This window comes from Loxodonta africana, chromosome 5 (assembly GCF_030014295.1).
Source record: "Loxodonta africana isolate mLoxAfr1 chromosome 5, mLoxAfr1.hap2, whole genome shotgun sequence".
NCBI classification, from domain to species: domain Eukaryota; kingdom Metazoa; phylum Chordata; class Mammalia; order Proboscidea; family Elephantidae; genus Loxodonta; species Loxodonta africana.
In genome coordinates this window covers 133,380,955-133,397,465 of record NC_087346.1, presented here as the reverse complement: position 1 = coordinate 133,397,465, position 16,511 = coordinate 133,380,955, and the positions used below count along the sequence as shown (strand labels likewise).

Below are 16,511 nucleotides of genomic sequence, written 5' to 3'. Positions count from 1 at the left end.
TAGATGAATGATATCTTGTGACACATGAAAATTATATGAAATTAAAATATGTTTTATTGAAAAATCGTCATGCATATTCATTTATATGTTCTCTGTGGCTGTTTCACTCTGTAATGACAGAGTTGACAGTTGTGATAGAGACCTTATGGCCTGCAAAGCCTAAAATATTTACTGTTTGCCCCTTTACAGGAAAAGTTTGCCAACTGCTGCATTAAATTATTCATTCTTTGTAAGTGCTTTTTAATTCTCGGCATATAGCACAGTGTCTAGAGCAAAGAAACGCCCTCAATAAATGTCTGTTAAAAAACTATTGATTCTTTAACCATGGTCATACCAATTACCTCGTCTACCAGTTAGTGTCTGCCTGCCTTCCTGTATTTGTTTTCTTCAAGATTTGTAGTTCTTCAGCTCCTTGTTCTCTTGGGCAGTTCTTTCTTCTTTGCAAGAAAGCTACCCAGCCTGGATCTCCTGGCTCCAATCCGTCATGCTCTTTCTTGCACCACGTAATCTCTTGCTTCATTGGACTTCCTCCCTGTCTGCCATTCTAGTCCTCAGCCTAGTCCCACCTCTGCAGTCTCCCCTCTCTGTTCTCCCAGATGGCTGAATTCTTTGGAGGGAAATCGTATGTGTTCTGTTAGCAGTAAATCTCGTCTAAATTTATTTACCTTTTTTGCCAATCCTTTTATAATTCTTTTTTTCATTATATGCTTTCCAGTTGGTTTGTCCCAAAGCTTTCCATGCCTGTGTAGTTCACAGCTCTGCCTCTCTCTCACTCATTTTTCACATTTGCCCCTTAACTTCATTAAGAATATTCAGATCATCTCATTCAAGTTTCCACAGCGTTTTTTTTTCCTTTGCTGTCAGTCCTCTGTGATCAACTGTCTACTGTGCAATTCTTCTGTGAGGTCAAACTGAACATGTCTAAACTGAGCTTATTATGTTCTTCCTAAAATGAGGAATTCCTGACCTTATTTCTGTTAATAGGTTTCCGTCATTATTCCATTATTTCATCATTTACATTTGAAATATCTCTGATCTCAGTTTTCCATAGTCGAATAGTCATTAATTTCTAGAAATTATTTCTTTCTATGGTCTTATAGCCTTCTCTTCCTATTCATTACCAAGGCCATTGCCAATGTGATCACGGTGATGATGATGACGATATGATGACTATCTCTTATTAAGTACTTTGTTTCAGACATTGTACTTTAATTCACATCCTTGTCTTATTCTTACACTTAGACTGTTGTAATACATTCCACTGATATCTCAACTTTCAATCTCCCTCCTTCTTCCTGTTGCCTTGTGTCCCCTCAGTACTGTTACCATTAACTACAGGCAAGGGAACCTGTATAATGTTATTGAAGAAATCTTCAATAACTCCCAGCTGTCTAATAAATGATGTTCCTACTCCAAAGCCCAGCATTTAAACTTCTTCACAATCTGTCCCCAACTTCTCCTTTTTCCGCTTTATCAATCTCTGATGGCCTATAACTGTACTCTGTCCATTGAAATAAATTATTTGCCTTTCCCTCTTACGTCTTTAACACTTTTCTTATTTTGTTTTCCTGTCCTGGAAATCAATTCCTTTCTGCTTGCTTTACGTGATAAAAAATCTTATCTATTTTGTGAGGCTCAACTCAAATGGCACCTCTGCTGCTATTACTGATTACCCCTGTTGAGAAGGATCTCTCCCTCTCTTAAACTCATGTAGCAATCTTTTTATGATTCTCATAACAAATTGCAAGGAGCAGTGGTGGTACAGTTGTTAAGTCCTTGGCTACTAACTGAAAGGTTGAACCCACCAGCCACCAGCCACCAGCCATGGGAGAAAAGACCTGGTCATCTGCTCTCATAAAGATTTTCTCTGACCTATATAGGGTCCTATGAGTTGGAATCGACTTGGTAGCAATAGGATGGTTTTTGGTTTGGTTTTCTCTCACCCGTAGGGTCACTATGAGTTGGAATTGACTGGATGGCAAGCAACAACATCACAGATTGCGGTCTATTATAGTAATCTGTACACATCTGACTTCTGTTGTAAGCTTCTTGAAAGCAATAACAGTTTTAAAACATTTTTGTATACTCATCGTATCTAGTACAATGATCTTTATGTAGCAGAAGCTGAGCAAGTTTATGTCAAATTAATAGTAAAGACGTTTTCCATGTCTTCTATTACTTGTTACAATATGGTTTTAAAAGATGTGTACTGACTGCCTACCAAGTAGAAGGTACTTTGCTGTGTGCTGTGGAGACTCAGAAATAGATTAGATGCAGATTCTGCCTTTGGGTAACTTCATAGTTTAGTAGTTGAGATAAGACCTCGACATAAGGAGCCGTAACACAAGGTAGAACGTGCTGTGTGCTGTGAGGAAGGCAGCTAGGAAGTTCTGAAGAAGTCCTGGGAAGGAGCTGGGAACAGGTGGCTTATCAGGTTGTTCTTTGTTCTCTGCAGTAGAAAAAAAAAAAAAATTAAATCCAGTTAGTGTTTCCTTCCTCTTTTTTATTCAATGAACATGTGGGAAGGCAATGTTTTAGAACTGCACCCTGAAAAAATTTGACTCCTTTTTAGTCTATAAAAGTTTTTTTTTTTTACTTCACTTAGCTCTTGATTGTGTCTTCAGAGTTGGAATTTAAGTCAGTTCTCGCAGTTTGTGGCAAGCTAGACTGGTACTTCATCTTCTGGGTTGGTGAGGGAGTGTAAGAAGCTGCCTCAGCATTTCCCAGAGTGTTTTCTGCTGAATACTAGCCTTGGGAGTTGTTCCACAAAAACAGTTCCATGGTCAAATCAGTTTGGGAATTCCTATTTGTGATTCACAATTCGTTTTATTATTTTTAATAGATTTTATTTTTCAGAAGAGTTTTAGATTTACAGAAAAATTGATAGCATAGAGTTCCCATGTACCCCACACCCAGTTTACTCAGCTGTTAACCTTTTACGTTACTGTAGTACGTTTGTTACAGTTAATAAATCAGCTCATTTATTGTTATCTACTAAAGTCCATACTTGATTCAGATTTCCTTAGTTTTCACCTAATGTCCATTTTCTGTTCTAGGGCCCCATCCCGGACACCACATTACATTTAGTCATTATGTCCTCTTGGATATGACAGTTTTTCAGACGTTTCTTGTTTTCGATGACCTTGCAAGTTTTGAGGACTAACTGGTCAGGTGTTTTGTAGATTGCCCCTCTATTGGAATTTGATGTTTTTCCTATGATTAGACTGAGGTTATGGGTTTTTGGAAGAAGACCACTAAGGTAAAATACCATTTTCATCGTATCATATCAAGAGTATATACCGTATTTTTATGCAAATAACATGTTATACATTGTTTTGTGAACTGTGAAACCCCCCCACTGTTATTTTCATAAATGTGCTATACCAGTTTTTTTTACATGCTGCTGAGTTGAATTTCAATTTTTTTTTCTGTCCATTGGGGTACCTGTAGACACGGAGGTTTGGTTCCCAGCAGCAGACCCTCACCAGCTTATCCTCAAATTTCTAAAGCAGCCCCTCTCCCAGCAGGATTCCTTCCTTGCTCTGTAAACCCCTTTCTCCAATGCAGGAAGAAATAACTTTTTCGACCTTGGAAATAGTCCATGCTAGGACGACTGGCCCCAGCCGAGGAATTGCATGGGTGTGCGCACCCCAGGCCAACCGGCCACACAGGCGGGGGAGGCCAGCATGCTGCATGCACTCCGGTGCATTCCGCCCCACTGTCTGGTTGGCTGGCCACGGTGCTTGGGCCGTTTGACTCTTGCGTCTGCTCGGACACCGCGTTGTGGGCGTGGCAGCCGCAGGTGCAGAGGGCTCGCAGGTCCCTCACTCGAATGAGACAGGTATGACTGGCCTCCAGGGCACCACGAGGCCAGGGCAGTTCATACCCTCACCTGCACTGTCCTGCCACCAGGCTTCACGTGGGGCTGGCACCACGGGCCAGGCTCAGGCACTAGCCCATCGTGGGACCAGCCAGTGCTCGGGCCATGGCGGTTGAGCGCAGCCTTTTTCCAGACCCTCAGTCCGTTTACGGCGCTATCCACCTGGGTGCAGATTCGCTATAAGGACCCCTACCTCTCTCAGGCCCAGCCACAAACTGCCCCAGAGCAAACGCAAAGTTTCAGTTGTTTATTTTCTGATTACTAGGGTGCTGCCAAACTCAATCTATGACTTCTTGACCATGGGTTTTACCTTTTCATACAAATTTGATCAAAAGTAACATTTTCGAACTATCGAATGAGGGCGAAATTCACTTCCTGCAGTGTCACGAGACATGCACAATGTATGTGTGGGCGTACTGTGCCAGAACTTTTTTGCACAATTTTAACATTTCCACGTGTCGTATGTGTGTGCGCGTTATTTACGTGGGCAAGCTAGTTGGAAAAAACACGGCACTACCAACGTGATTTATCACTGTTGCTGTTGACCTTGATCACCTGTGTGGAAACACAAGGTAGTGTTTCTACACTCTGGGTTCCTCCACTGTGAATTTGCTCTTTTTTCTCTTGTTCCACACTGTACTCTTTGAAAGCAAGTCACTATGTGTAGCCCATACTTAAGAAGTGGGAAGTTATGCTCCACCTCCTTGAGGAAGGAGTATCTATGTAAATAATTTGGAATTCTGCAAGGGCGAGATGTCTCTTAACGACCATTTATTTATTCAATCATTTATTTATATCGTGTTCATGGGTATTTATTTTATACTTTGGGTTTTAATCCAATGTTTCTTTGTTGCTCACAATTTATTTTAGCATGTTAAAGGCTCAGAGACTTTCTGCAGCAAAGAAAACTTTCATTTTATTTAATCAAATGTTGCTCAAACTTACTTGACCATGAAACCTTATTTTCTTGTCAAATACATTGGAAGCTACTTTTGCTACACCTTTCAGAGAACGTAGTGTTTGAAGAAGTTAATACACGGTCTGATAAATTTAAGTACCGAAGTTTTCTTGAGACATAATATTGGTGAGCAGCACATAGAGCTGTAATTTCATGCCAGGCACCATTCTAGTGCTTTACATGTATTAACTAATTTAATACTTAAGATAACCGTATAAGGCGAGTTACTCTTAGGATCTTAGATAGGTTGATTTCACAGAACTAAATAAGCGATAGAGCTGAGATTTGAATCTGGACAGGTTCAAAGAGCCTGGCTCCAGAATCTTCAATTTTAACCTGATGATATTTATCCTTTTTGGTTACCTAGTCCAGAAATGCCCAGGCAAAATCAAGGTATTGTTGACATTACCCTGTTCTCCATCAATCCAGTAACCTTAGCAAAAATGGAAATTTGTTAGGTTTATATTTCTTCATTTCTTGCCCCCTGCCTAAGTGGTCTCTCTGCCTTTTGTCATTCCATTTCTTAAAACTCTTCCAAGACTTTCTGGATAAAGCTCAAATTCCTTACCATGGCTTACAAGGCTGTGTATGATCTCGCCCTCCTTTACCTCTCCAGTCTCATCCCTTGCCTCCTCACACTGCCCAGCCCCTGCCACCACATGCCTTCTCTCTGTAATCATAGTTGACCTCCTCGGGTTGTTCCAGAAGGAGAATCTTTGCTCATGTTGTTGGCTTGTACCTAAAACTGCCTCCTCCTAATGCCATCTATTTCTGGCTAACTTCTGGTATCCTTTAGTATCATGTTAGATGATAGTTTCTTTAGGAAGCCTTTTCTGACCCCCAGATCTCAAATTGTACTCTTCCTGTGGTTTCTGTCCTTCACACAGGAGGCAGCTTGTACTCCCTACTGCAAGAGTTAGACTGTATCTTCACCTAGATTCTGTAGTCTCTGTGAAGCAGGACCACGGTGCCCCCAACATCTGGCACAGTGCCTGGCCCATGGGTACATGCTCGATAGAAATTTTTTTTTTAAAAAAAATGATGAGCGAATTGAATAAAGAAACGATGGAGAAGATTCCTCCCTAGAAAATATTCATGCTAACCTTAAGGAAAGAATCAGAGAAACAGAAACTTATATTCATAATAATAGTAAAAAATTTCAAAGACTGTAAATGGTCAACAATAGGGCTTGCCAAAATTAAACGAACGAACAAAAAAGCCAAACCCATTGCCATCAAGTTGATTCCAGCTCATAGTGACTTTATAGGATGGAGTAGAACTGCTGACCTTTTGGTTAGCAGCCGAATGCTTAACCACCACACCGCCAGGGCTCCAAGATTAAACATGGTACGTCCAAAAGACAGTATTATACATCCATCAACAATGTCACTTTTAAAGAAATATAATGAAATAGGAAAATGCATGCAATATAATCTTAAACTGAAAAGCAAAATACAAAACAGTGTAATTCCACTTTAATGAAATGTATATGTGTGTGTATCTGTATACATACATATGTCTCAATTTACATACATATACATGTGTAGAAAAAAGAAAAAAGGGAACAAAATATTAGTTTTTTTTTGGTTAATGGAATTTATGGGTGTTTATTATTTTATTCTTTATATATTTTTCTGTTTTTTAAATTGTCTGCAATAAACAAGTGTTACTTTTAAAATCAGAAAAGAATTACTAAAATGTTTTTCTGTTGGATAGCTGGGTTATAGTTATTTTGTTTTGATTTTTGTCAGTGTAAAGAAAATAATTTGTTAATTTTATGGGTCTTTTTACATGCTGTATAGTTATTATATGGTTTTAAAAGACTTATTTACTTTCATTATTAAAAAAAGTAGCAAGGTGATCACAGATACCTGTCTAAAAGATTTTAATACAATTGCAATTCTTTTATAAATCTTTTGTCTCTTCTGGCTTAGAAATTACCTTATTTATAAAACTCTTAAAATCCTTTGAGTTAATACAATAGATTCCAATTATTGTGGAAACTTATTTGGAGGCAACAATAATTTCATTTAGAGAGGATATGGGTTTTGGTAAAGGTAAATGTCTTCCTACTTAAACATTTTTAAATGTAAAAGGCCATTCATTTTCCTTTTAACTAACATTTTAAAGCATTTTATTTACTTTGAAATTTTTGGGGGGCCTAGAAACTTTCTTTTTGTTTTGTATTATTGCACTATTACTTTTCAATAATTTATTTGCAAGTCCCACTTCTTTTTTTTGGTGCCAAGTGAACATTGCAATTTGTATTAAAACAATAACAGGAATAGTCATGATTTTTTTTTTTTGAGCATTTATTTTTGAGACTTAGGGTTTATTTATTCACTTCCATAAATAGAACTGAGAAAAATGAAGCATCTATAAAATTGGAACTAGACTAGAGTGGACTTTCAAGTTTATCTAGTCCAACCTTCAGGCAAGTGGTCATCTTCTTTTGCTCAAGTACTTCTGGAAACAGGTAGCTCATGATTTTACCAAATAAACCATTTAGGTTAAATCTTTCTGCTTGTTGAAAAGTTTCTTTCATTTATTAAATAGTCATTGTAACTTGTATTCACTGGTCCTAGTTTTGTGCTTGGCACATAGAAGGCATTCAATATAAGGTAGTCAGTGAGTCAGTGACAAAACAATGAATGAATGCCGCTCAAGATTAGAGTTCTTGAGTGTACAGGTATGCGCCGCATAACATCCGTTCAGACGGCCTCCAACTGCAGGCACATCCTTGGTCCCGTAAGGTCATAATGGGGTTCATAAATCCTGATCAGAGATTGGAACGGAGCAGATGTACCTTGCTAAGTACTGTAGATCCTATCTGTGTCTCACTTGCTTTCCAGATCCTGCCCTGGAGTTGTGTGGGGAAGGGGTCCTGGTGCTCATTCTTGGCTGCCTGTCCCACTGTGCTTGCCTCAGGCAGGAACCACGCAGATGCTGCCGGAGCTGCCGAGGGGGATACCCCACTTGGCCAGGGCGCCCTGCATGTCACACCTGGGCCTGACACCATGGTTCCTTCTGTGGTGGCAGCAGTTGAACAGTCTGGGCTATGGTGGTGGTGGGAGGAGGAGCTGGAAAGGCAGCTGAGAGAGGAGGTGGAGGTGGAGGAGGGGTGGGCAGGGCTGAAGAGTTTAAACCCTATCATGGGGAGCAGGGAAGGCAGGTAAGGAGGAAGGAAGGGAAGGGAACTGGTGGCACACCCAAAGGTGGCTGGCTGGACTGCACGTGTCAGCCACAGCGGGGGCCAGGCACAGCTCTTGGAAACCAAAAGATGGCCATGCAGGACCTACAGCAGCAGAGCCAAAGTTTTCAAGCAGCCCCTTGGTGCAGTGGCGACAACACGAGTCCTGAGCCTGCCTGGTGACCATCCTGGATCCCTCTCTCCTGTGTATAATATGGTGTTCACACAGTGTCCAAATCACATAACATCCTGTTTCACACAATGTATTGTGGGCACTAAACAATGTATACTTGTAAAATAATTTCTGAGAATGGAAACAAAAACAATACTAGAGATTTATTATTCAATCAATGATTTGTGGATCAGGGAACACACAGCCTAAACCATGTGTTCCAATGAAATGTGTGATAGCATCGGGGCTAACATAGTCAGAGGGGAGCAAAAAGAGTCCAAGAAGTCCAGGCAGCTTTAGCCAATTTTTCAGAGGTTCATTAAAATGTTCTTCAAAATCCTTTCTTTGAAATGTTAGTTTGCTTAAGAAGACAAATTTTTTTTTTTTTTTTTTTGAGATGGGATAGTCTGTGCCTACCTAGTGAAGGCCGATGACCATGCTTCTGCCTGTCTGGAATGCAGAAGTTAAAGAGCAGGAACTGTTGATGATACGTGAATCTACAGAAAGAGGCTAATTATTATTTCTAAAAGTTAGGTTACTTAAACTTTTGCCCTGTGAAACTAGGTAGTAGCCATGTTCTTCCCACATGGCATAAGGGATTCCATGTTGGTTTTAGCTTCCACAGCCACTTGAGGCAACCTAAAGGATGACCAGCTTGAAAGCAGCCATGTGCTTCTTCATCTTGGGATTCCCCCCATTGTCAGAAAATGCTATGGAAATGACTTCTCTGACCATCTGACTGAGGTTCTTTTAAGAGTTACCTCAGAAGAGCCCTGCCTGCTCATTGTATCATAGCTCGTGGAACAGGAGTTGGAAGGACATGACCAACCACTGGGATCAGTTTTCTTACATTATTCTTAGGATTTTCCATAAAGTGTTATGTGTTCCAGTGACAACTAGAAGATTTGTTATCTAGCCTATTTATATATCTCCTGTTTCTTTGCTTATTCTTTCATGTTCTTTCTGTGGTTTATGACATAATGGACTGATATACCACTTATGGACATGTGCAACCTGTCCCATATTATTTGTGTATCTGTCTTTGTTAAATCATTTCAGGAGGTAGCATATGTTCAAGAACTGATGGTACTGAAGGAAGAGGTCCAAGCTGCACTGAAGACATTGGTGAAAAAGAAGGTTTCAGGAATTGACGGAATACTAATTGAGATGTTTCAGCAAACGCATGCAGCACTGGAGGTACTTACTTGTCTATGCCAAGAAATTTGGAAGGCAGCTACCTGGCCAAATGACTGGAAGAGATCCTTATTTATGCCTATGCTAAAGAAAGGTGATCCAACAGAATTTGGAAATTATTGAACAGTATCAATAATATCTCATGCAATAAAATTTTGCAGCAGTACATCAATAAGGAATTACCAGAAATACAAGCCTGATTGAGGAGAGGATGTGGAGTGACGGATATCATTGCTGATGTCAGATGGGTCATGGCTGAAAGCAGAGAATACCAGGAGGATGTTTACCTGTGTTTCATAGACTATGCAAAGCATTCGACTGTGTGGATCATAACAAATAATGGATAACATTGCTAAGAATGGGAATTCCAGAACACTTAATTATGCTAATGAGGAGGCTATACATAGACCAAGAGGCAGTTGTTCTAACATAACAAGGGCATACTTCGAGGTTTGAAGTCAGGAAAGGTGTGCATTAGGGTCGTATCCTTTCACCATACTTACTCAACCTGTATGCCGAGCAAATAATGCCAGAAGTTGGACTGTATGAGGAAGAACTCAGCCTCAGAATTGGAGGAAAACTCATTAATAACCTGTAATATGCAGATGACATAATCTTGCTGGCTGAAAGTGAAGAGGACTTGAAGCACTTACTGATGAAGACCAAAGACCACAGCCTTCAGTATGGGTTATACCTCAACATAAAGGAAACAAAAATCTTCACAACTCGACCAGTAAGTGACATCATGACAAACGCAGAAAAGATTGGAGTTGTCAAGGATTTCATTTTACTTGGATCCACAGTCAACACCCTTGGAAGCAGCAGTTGACGTATTACACTGGGAAATCTGCTGCAAATGACCTCTTTAAAGTGTTGAAAAGCAAAGATGTCATGCTAAGGACTAAGGTGCACCTGACCCCAGGTATGGTGTTTTCAGTTGCCTCATATGCATGTGAAAGCTGGACAATGAATAAGGAAGGTTGAAGAAGAATTTAAGCCTTTAAATTATGGTGTTGGTGAAGAATATTGAATATACCATGAACTGCCGAAAGAACGAACACATCTGTCTTGGAAGAAGTACAGCCAGAATGTTCCTTAGAGGCAAGGATGGCAAGACTTTGTCTCACATACTTTGGACATGTTATTAGGAGGGATCAGTCCCTGGAGAAGGACATCATGCTTGGTAGAGGATCAACGAAAGAGAGAAAGACCCTCAATGAGATGGATTGACACAGGAGCTGCAGCAATGGGCTCAAGCATAACATTGATTGTGAGGATGGCGCAGGACTGGGCAGTGTTTTGTTTCTGTTGTACATAGGGTTGCGATAAGTTGGAACTGACTCGACAGTGCCTAACAACAACAACATCTGCCTTAGTCTCCTCACCCTACCACAAAAATGAAGTGTTTCTTAAAGGCAGGAATGATGTTTTATTCATCTTTAGTGGCATGTGCTTTATAGGTGTCCAATAAATATTTTTGAATATTTGTCTTTTTATTATTTTAAAACTCAGATGTTACACTTAATTTCTGTTCTGGCCATAAAAATCCCCATTTTTCTGAATTGGATATTCTTTTCCTCTTTCCCTCTTCTCATTTTTAGTTTTGTTCTTTGGATATTTCTAAATTTCTATCTCTTGCTTTAGTATTGGTATAGAAAAAATTATAGTCAAATAAAGAATTGGTCATCATTGCCTCAGGTCTGAATAGTCTAGCTCATTCTACTCTCATGTGTGCCCTTTTAAAAAACGTTTCCTTAGTTGTAAAATGAGGATAATGGTACACATCTAATAGGATTAATAAACTAGCCTTGTAAATACATGGAAATCACACAACTCTGTTTCCTAAACCCTTTTCATTCAGATATTTTCTTCTGACATCTAATTTCTTTTGTGTGTAACTTTTAAAAACCATTTTCTCTTTAAAGCTGTACATTGAAATTCTTTGTAGAGTTGGGTATATCCTTTAGGAGAGCTATGATTAATCATTTACAAAGTGTATCATAGAAAACACTTGAATGAGATGTTTTCGCAAAAATAATTTTTAAAGGATAAGTTAACATGTTTAAGAATATCTTGTCAAGGTGTCATTCCAAAAGTCATCTTGAAGTTTCTATTTTGAATGACGTTCATGTTTGAGTTTTTAGTAGGTTTCATGCTGTATTAATATTGTGTATTGCAGTCTTGAAAATATGTACAATATACACTAGGAGCCATACACTGATGCCTATTGTGACTTTAATTTGGTTTTTATTTCAGAGAGCTCTTGTCTTTTGATCAGTTCAGGAGCAATTTTCCTGAGTAGTTGAAAATGAGAACATTTGGAACTATAATTCAATAGTTAGCTAATTGGTTCTTTTTATTCTAGGATAAATAATAAGAATTTAGGGGCTGAATTTTTAATATTTATATAAATTTTCTTTTTATAGTAATGATTTAATTAGGGTTTTGATGTTGTTTTTAAGCCAGCCTTTTCTCACTTGCTCATCCTACAATCTCAGGTGAGAGAAGGCTTATTAGAGGAAGTGATGTTTAAGCTGAGACCTGAAAAGTGAATAAAATTTATCCAGGTGAAATGGAGATAATGATTTCTGGGTCGGGAGTAGGTTGTTTTATTATAATTAATGATTGATCATGAACAAGGTACCCAAATGTATTTTAAGTCTTGGATATAAGACAACTATTTACAGTTAAAGGAGAAAATTGAAAACAAGACAGTAAATAAACCAGGAGTTAGTTTGGGTATATTTAATGCAATTGATTATTATTTTATTCTTGAAAATCTCTTTCTGTATATTCAGTAAACTAAATTTTTTTTTTTTAAACCTTATACATTCCACCATCTTGTCTTAGTTGCTAGTGCTGCAGTAACAGAAATACCACAAATAAGTGGCTTTAAAACACAAAAAATTTATTTTCTCGCAGTTCTAAAAACTAGGTTCTAGAGGCTAAAAATCCAAATCGGCATCTCGACCATGTCAATTCCTTCTGTGGCCTCTCTCGTAGTTTCTGGCGACTGCCAGCAATCTTTGGTGTTCCTTGGTGTCTGTCTTCTCCCTGTGTCTCTGTCTATTCTGCTTTTTTTTTTTTTAAATTCTGCTCTTTTTAATTCTCAAAAGTGATTGGGTTTAGTACCCAGCTAATCTGGTATGACCTCATTAACCTAACAAAAGAAACCCCAGTTTCCAAATAGGGTCATATTTATAGGCACAGGTATTAGGATTTTAACACATATTTTGGGGGAGACACAATTTAATCCATAACACACTTTATATTTCTTTTACAGATGAAGTGTTTTCTGTTCATCCATTGCTTAGGATGTTGTACCAAAAAAAAAAAAAAAAAACCAAATCTGTTCCATTATTGAACATTTATTATGTGTTAGACAAAGTGTGGTATGTACTATGATAGGTGAAGGACAGAGTGCTATGGGAGACTGGCACAATCAGGGATTGGGGAGCAAGTGAGAGAAAATTTATAAGAGAAAGTGATATTTCGGCTGAGATCTGAAAGGTGAATAAGATTTATCCAGAAAAAGTAGAGATAAGGATGCTGGGGGTGAGAGTAGACCTGGAGGCTATATTTCATGTAAGGAAAACAATGTATTTAAATATGTTGTTAAGAAACTATTATTATGGCTATAAAGCTATAATCAAAAAAAAAAAAAAACCAAAAACCGAACTTATTGCTGTCGAGTCAATTTCAACTCATAGCTACCCAATAGGACAGAGTAGAGCTGCCCCATAGGGTTTCCAAGGAGCACCTGGTAGATTCAAACTGCCAACCTTTTGGTTAGCAGCCGTAGCTCTTGAGAGCACTACACCACCAGTGTTTCCACATGAAGCTTTAATAAGAGCTATAAATTATTGAATGAATATTATGTAGTGGCCACTGTTTGAAACACTTTGCATGCGTTAATATCTTTAATCTTTATAATAATCACATGAGGGAGCTGTTATTACTACACTTTCATTGACTGATTATAAGTATATGAGTGATGTTATATGTAATTCTTTCCTTTTCTTCCCGTTAGGTCTAAATTTTGGAATGTTGGTATTATTTTATTTTGGTTCGAGTAAGCCAGAAGTAGTCTGTAGGCATCTTTTAGCAAAAAGACATGTATATGTGTGTGTATATATATATTTTTTATGTGTGTGTATTCATTTTAGCTTGACAGAGAAGACAGCAGTACAATGGAATATGATATATATGGATAATCAAGTCTATGACTATTAAAATTATAATTTCTAGTTTGCAAGAAATATGGAGCTTGGAGAAGGAGCTTATTGATATTGTGAAAAAACAGTAAGACAAATCCAGATTGTGACATATTCTAAAAGATAACTGGCCCAGATTGCTCAAAAAAGTCAGTATCATGCAAAAGAAAAGGACAGAGACACTCTAGATTAAACTACACTGAAGGAGACATAACAAATGCAATGTAATGTATGAACTTTGAGTTGATTCTGGATTAAAAAAAAGAAATAAGATAAATTAAGGGAGAGAAATTTGAATATGGACTATATATTAATGATATTATGAAATATTAATTTTCTCATGAGTGATAATGGTATTATGGTTCTTTAGGAGAAGGTCTTTATTCTTAGAACATGCATATGGAAGTATTTAGGAGTGAAATGTGTAAAAACTGTGCTAATTTTTCTAGAATTTTATTTTTTTAGTAGGTCATTATGAGATTCCCAAGAGTTGCAATGAGTCAGAATTGACTCAATGGCATTGGGTTTGGTTTTTTTTAAATATCAAAAAATTATAAAATTCTTAATTTACTTTTTTATCATTTCCTGTTTTCCTTATAAACCCATTGCCATTCCGATTCATTGTGACCCTCTAGGATGGAGTAGAACTGCCGCATAGGGTTTCCAAGGCTGTAATCTTTACAGAGGAGATTGCCACACCTTTCTCCCGTGGAACGGCTGGTGGTTTCCAACCACTGACCTTTCAATTAGCAGCCAAGCGCTTAACCACTGCATGATCAGGGCTCCTTATTTCCTTATAGTATTTGTTAACATACGAATGACCTGTTGATTTATTTTTTATCTATCTTCATTCCCATTTTCAACGAGAATGTCAGTTTTATGAGGACTAAGACTTTCTGTTATTTACTGCTTAATTCATAGCACTAAGAATAACACGTGGCAAATAGTAGGTAGTAATCAGTATTTGTTGAATGAATGTAAAAATGAAGATAACCAGTCTCAAACAGCTTCACTATTTCTATGTAACTCATAATATCTTTAATATTTTTTTTTATCAGTTTTGGTATTGTTAACCAGATACAATTATGAACTTTTCCTTATATTTCAGGGAAGTTGGGAAAAAAGAATTTTGAAGAGTTTAAATAGCATGTGCACTGAACTCAGTATCCCACTGGCACGAAAGGTACTTTTAGAATTTCTCCGTTTTTAGCATTGTATTGTAAAACAAGTGCTAGAAAGTATCATGAAGTTGTTACTCTAAGTTAGGCAGATTTATCTTTTTTTTTTTATTAGCATGTCAGTTTGTTCTGAAACAAAAATCTGTAAGACCAATGATATAATGTGAGTGCATTCTGCATAGATTTCTATTGTGTTTGGTGTAATGCTTTTGTAATAAACCTATATTTCTTGAGCATAGATAGAAATAAAGTAAGACTCTTCAGTGTTGATTATTCAGGTATTTGGCTGTAAAGTTTATGAGTACACTTTAAAGATATTGATTACCATTAGCATCTTTACTTTTTGGCTAATTTAGCACTATAGCGTATTCCGTGGATGGAGATGGAGTAGAATCAGAGATGGAGTTCAGATATACTATGATATTTTAATAGCCAATATGGTACCATTTTTTAGATATTAAAATAGGGAACAAAAGGAATGATTTGTCCCCTCCCTGCAGAGCTGGAGTTCTATTCAGATCTAATACTGTCACTCTGGGCTTTGAGAGGGGAGAGGTGGAAGGGATAGAGAGGCTACTTGAGGGATGTTCTGGATTCATTATAGCTGCTCAAAGGTAGGAGAGGCAAGTTTCCCTTCACTTCATTCTTCCCACCTGCTGTGTATTCCCTGCTGTAGGTCAGAATATAGTGGATGTACTTTGGACAATATCCCAGGACAAGTTACCAAAGTCACCAGAAGAATGGTGTAAAAACATAAATTTATATGAAAAACTGTCTCAATGTGTAGTATTGTATAATATACTGTCTTTCATATAGGAAGATGATGCTACTGACTCACAATCACACTCTCTTGGCCAGTCCCCCTTGTGATGCATTTCTGAGATTGCTGGATGGGGTCAGAGATGTAGTGTGTGGCTGAGGAGCAGCTGTTCTTTGTGAAATTTACTGGCCAGGACAGATCATTTATCTTCTTTTCTTGGACTCATTAGCTCCATATACTAACTGAGCCATTGAGATGACATATAATGTAATAGTTAAATAATAATAATTTCAGTGTAATCCCCCAAAAAGTTCACCACATGTAATGAAATTATTTTTCCTTACGTTGTGGTAGTTTATTTAAACTTTTAGAAAAGTTATTCATTCTTATTTTTCAGCTGCATTGCTACACTTCATAAAATGAAACCAATTTTAAAATTACTTTTTGTAGAGGCCAGTTGGAGAACAGAAAGAACTTCTCAATAAATGGAATGAAATGGGAACTGATGAACCAGGTATATAAAGAACATTTTTTTAAAACCTAGTAGTGGGAGAAGAATTGCCTTCTAAATTATGAATCCAAAATAACAAAATTAACAATTCTTTGCAAGGATAGCAACTCCCCCTTCCACTAATTTACTATCCTCTCTATTCTTTGCTTAAACTTCTACTCTACAGTTTAAAAATTCCTGACTTTGGTCTATGTTCGCCAGTATTTTGAGAGTATTTTCATCATTTACCCTTTTTTAAATCAGCATTTAAAAGCATTTTTTATAAAAGAAAATTAAGTTTATGCATTGGATTTCTGAGACTTGTAATTAAGGTAATTTTTTTAGACTTTAATTACATGGAAATGTTAAAGATAGGTTAGTGAAACACAAGTTTCAAGAATTCTAGAATGTTTTAAAGAATTTATTTGGTTCCTTTTAACATTTAAAATCTAGTCAACTTTACAATTGTATAATG

The 16,511-nt window shown here is 37.5% G+C and overlaps 1 protein-coding gene across 2 annotated transcripts in view; it reads left to right on the top strand.

Annotated features, from left to right (window-relative positions):
- TBC1D19 (TBC1 domain family member 19) overlaps positions 1–16,511 on the top strand; it is a 168,779-nt gene that overhangs the window by 50,770 nt on the left and 101,498 nt on the right. For both annotated transcript variants that reach the window (XM_003411298.3, XM_064285982.1), the window contains 2 exons: positions 14,717–14,791; positions 15,997–16,060. In XM_003411298.3, the coding sequence (XP_003411346.1) occupies positions 14,717–14,791; positions 15,997–16,060 (139 nt within the window). The remainder of the gene's footprint in view (positions 1–14,716; positions 14,792–15,996; positions 16,061–16,511) is intronic.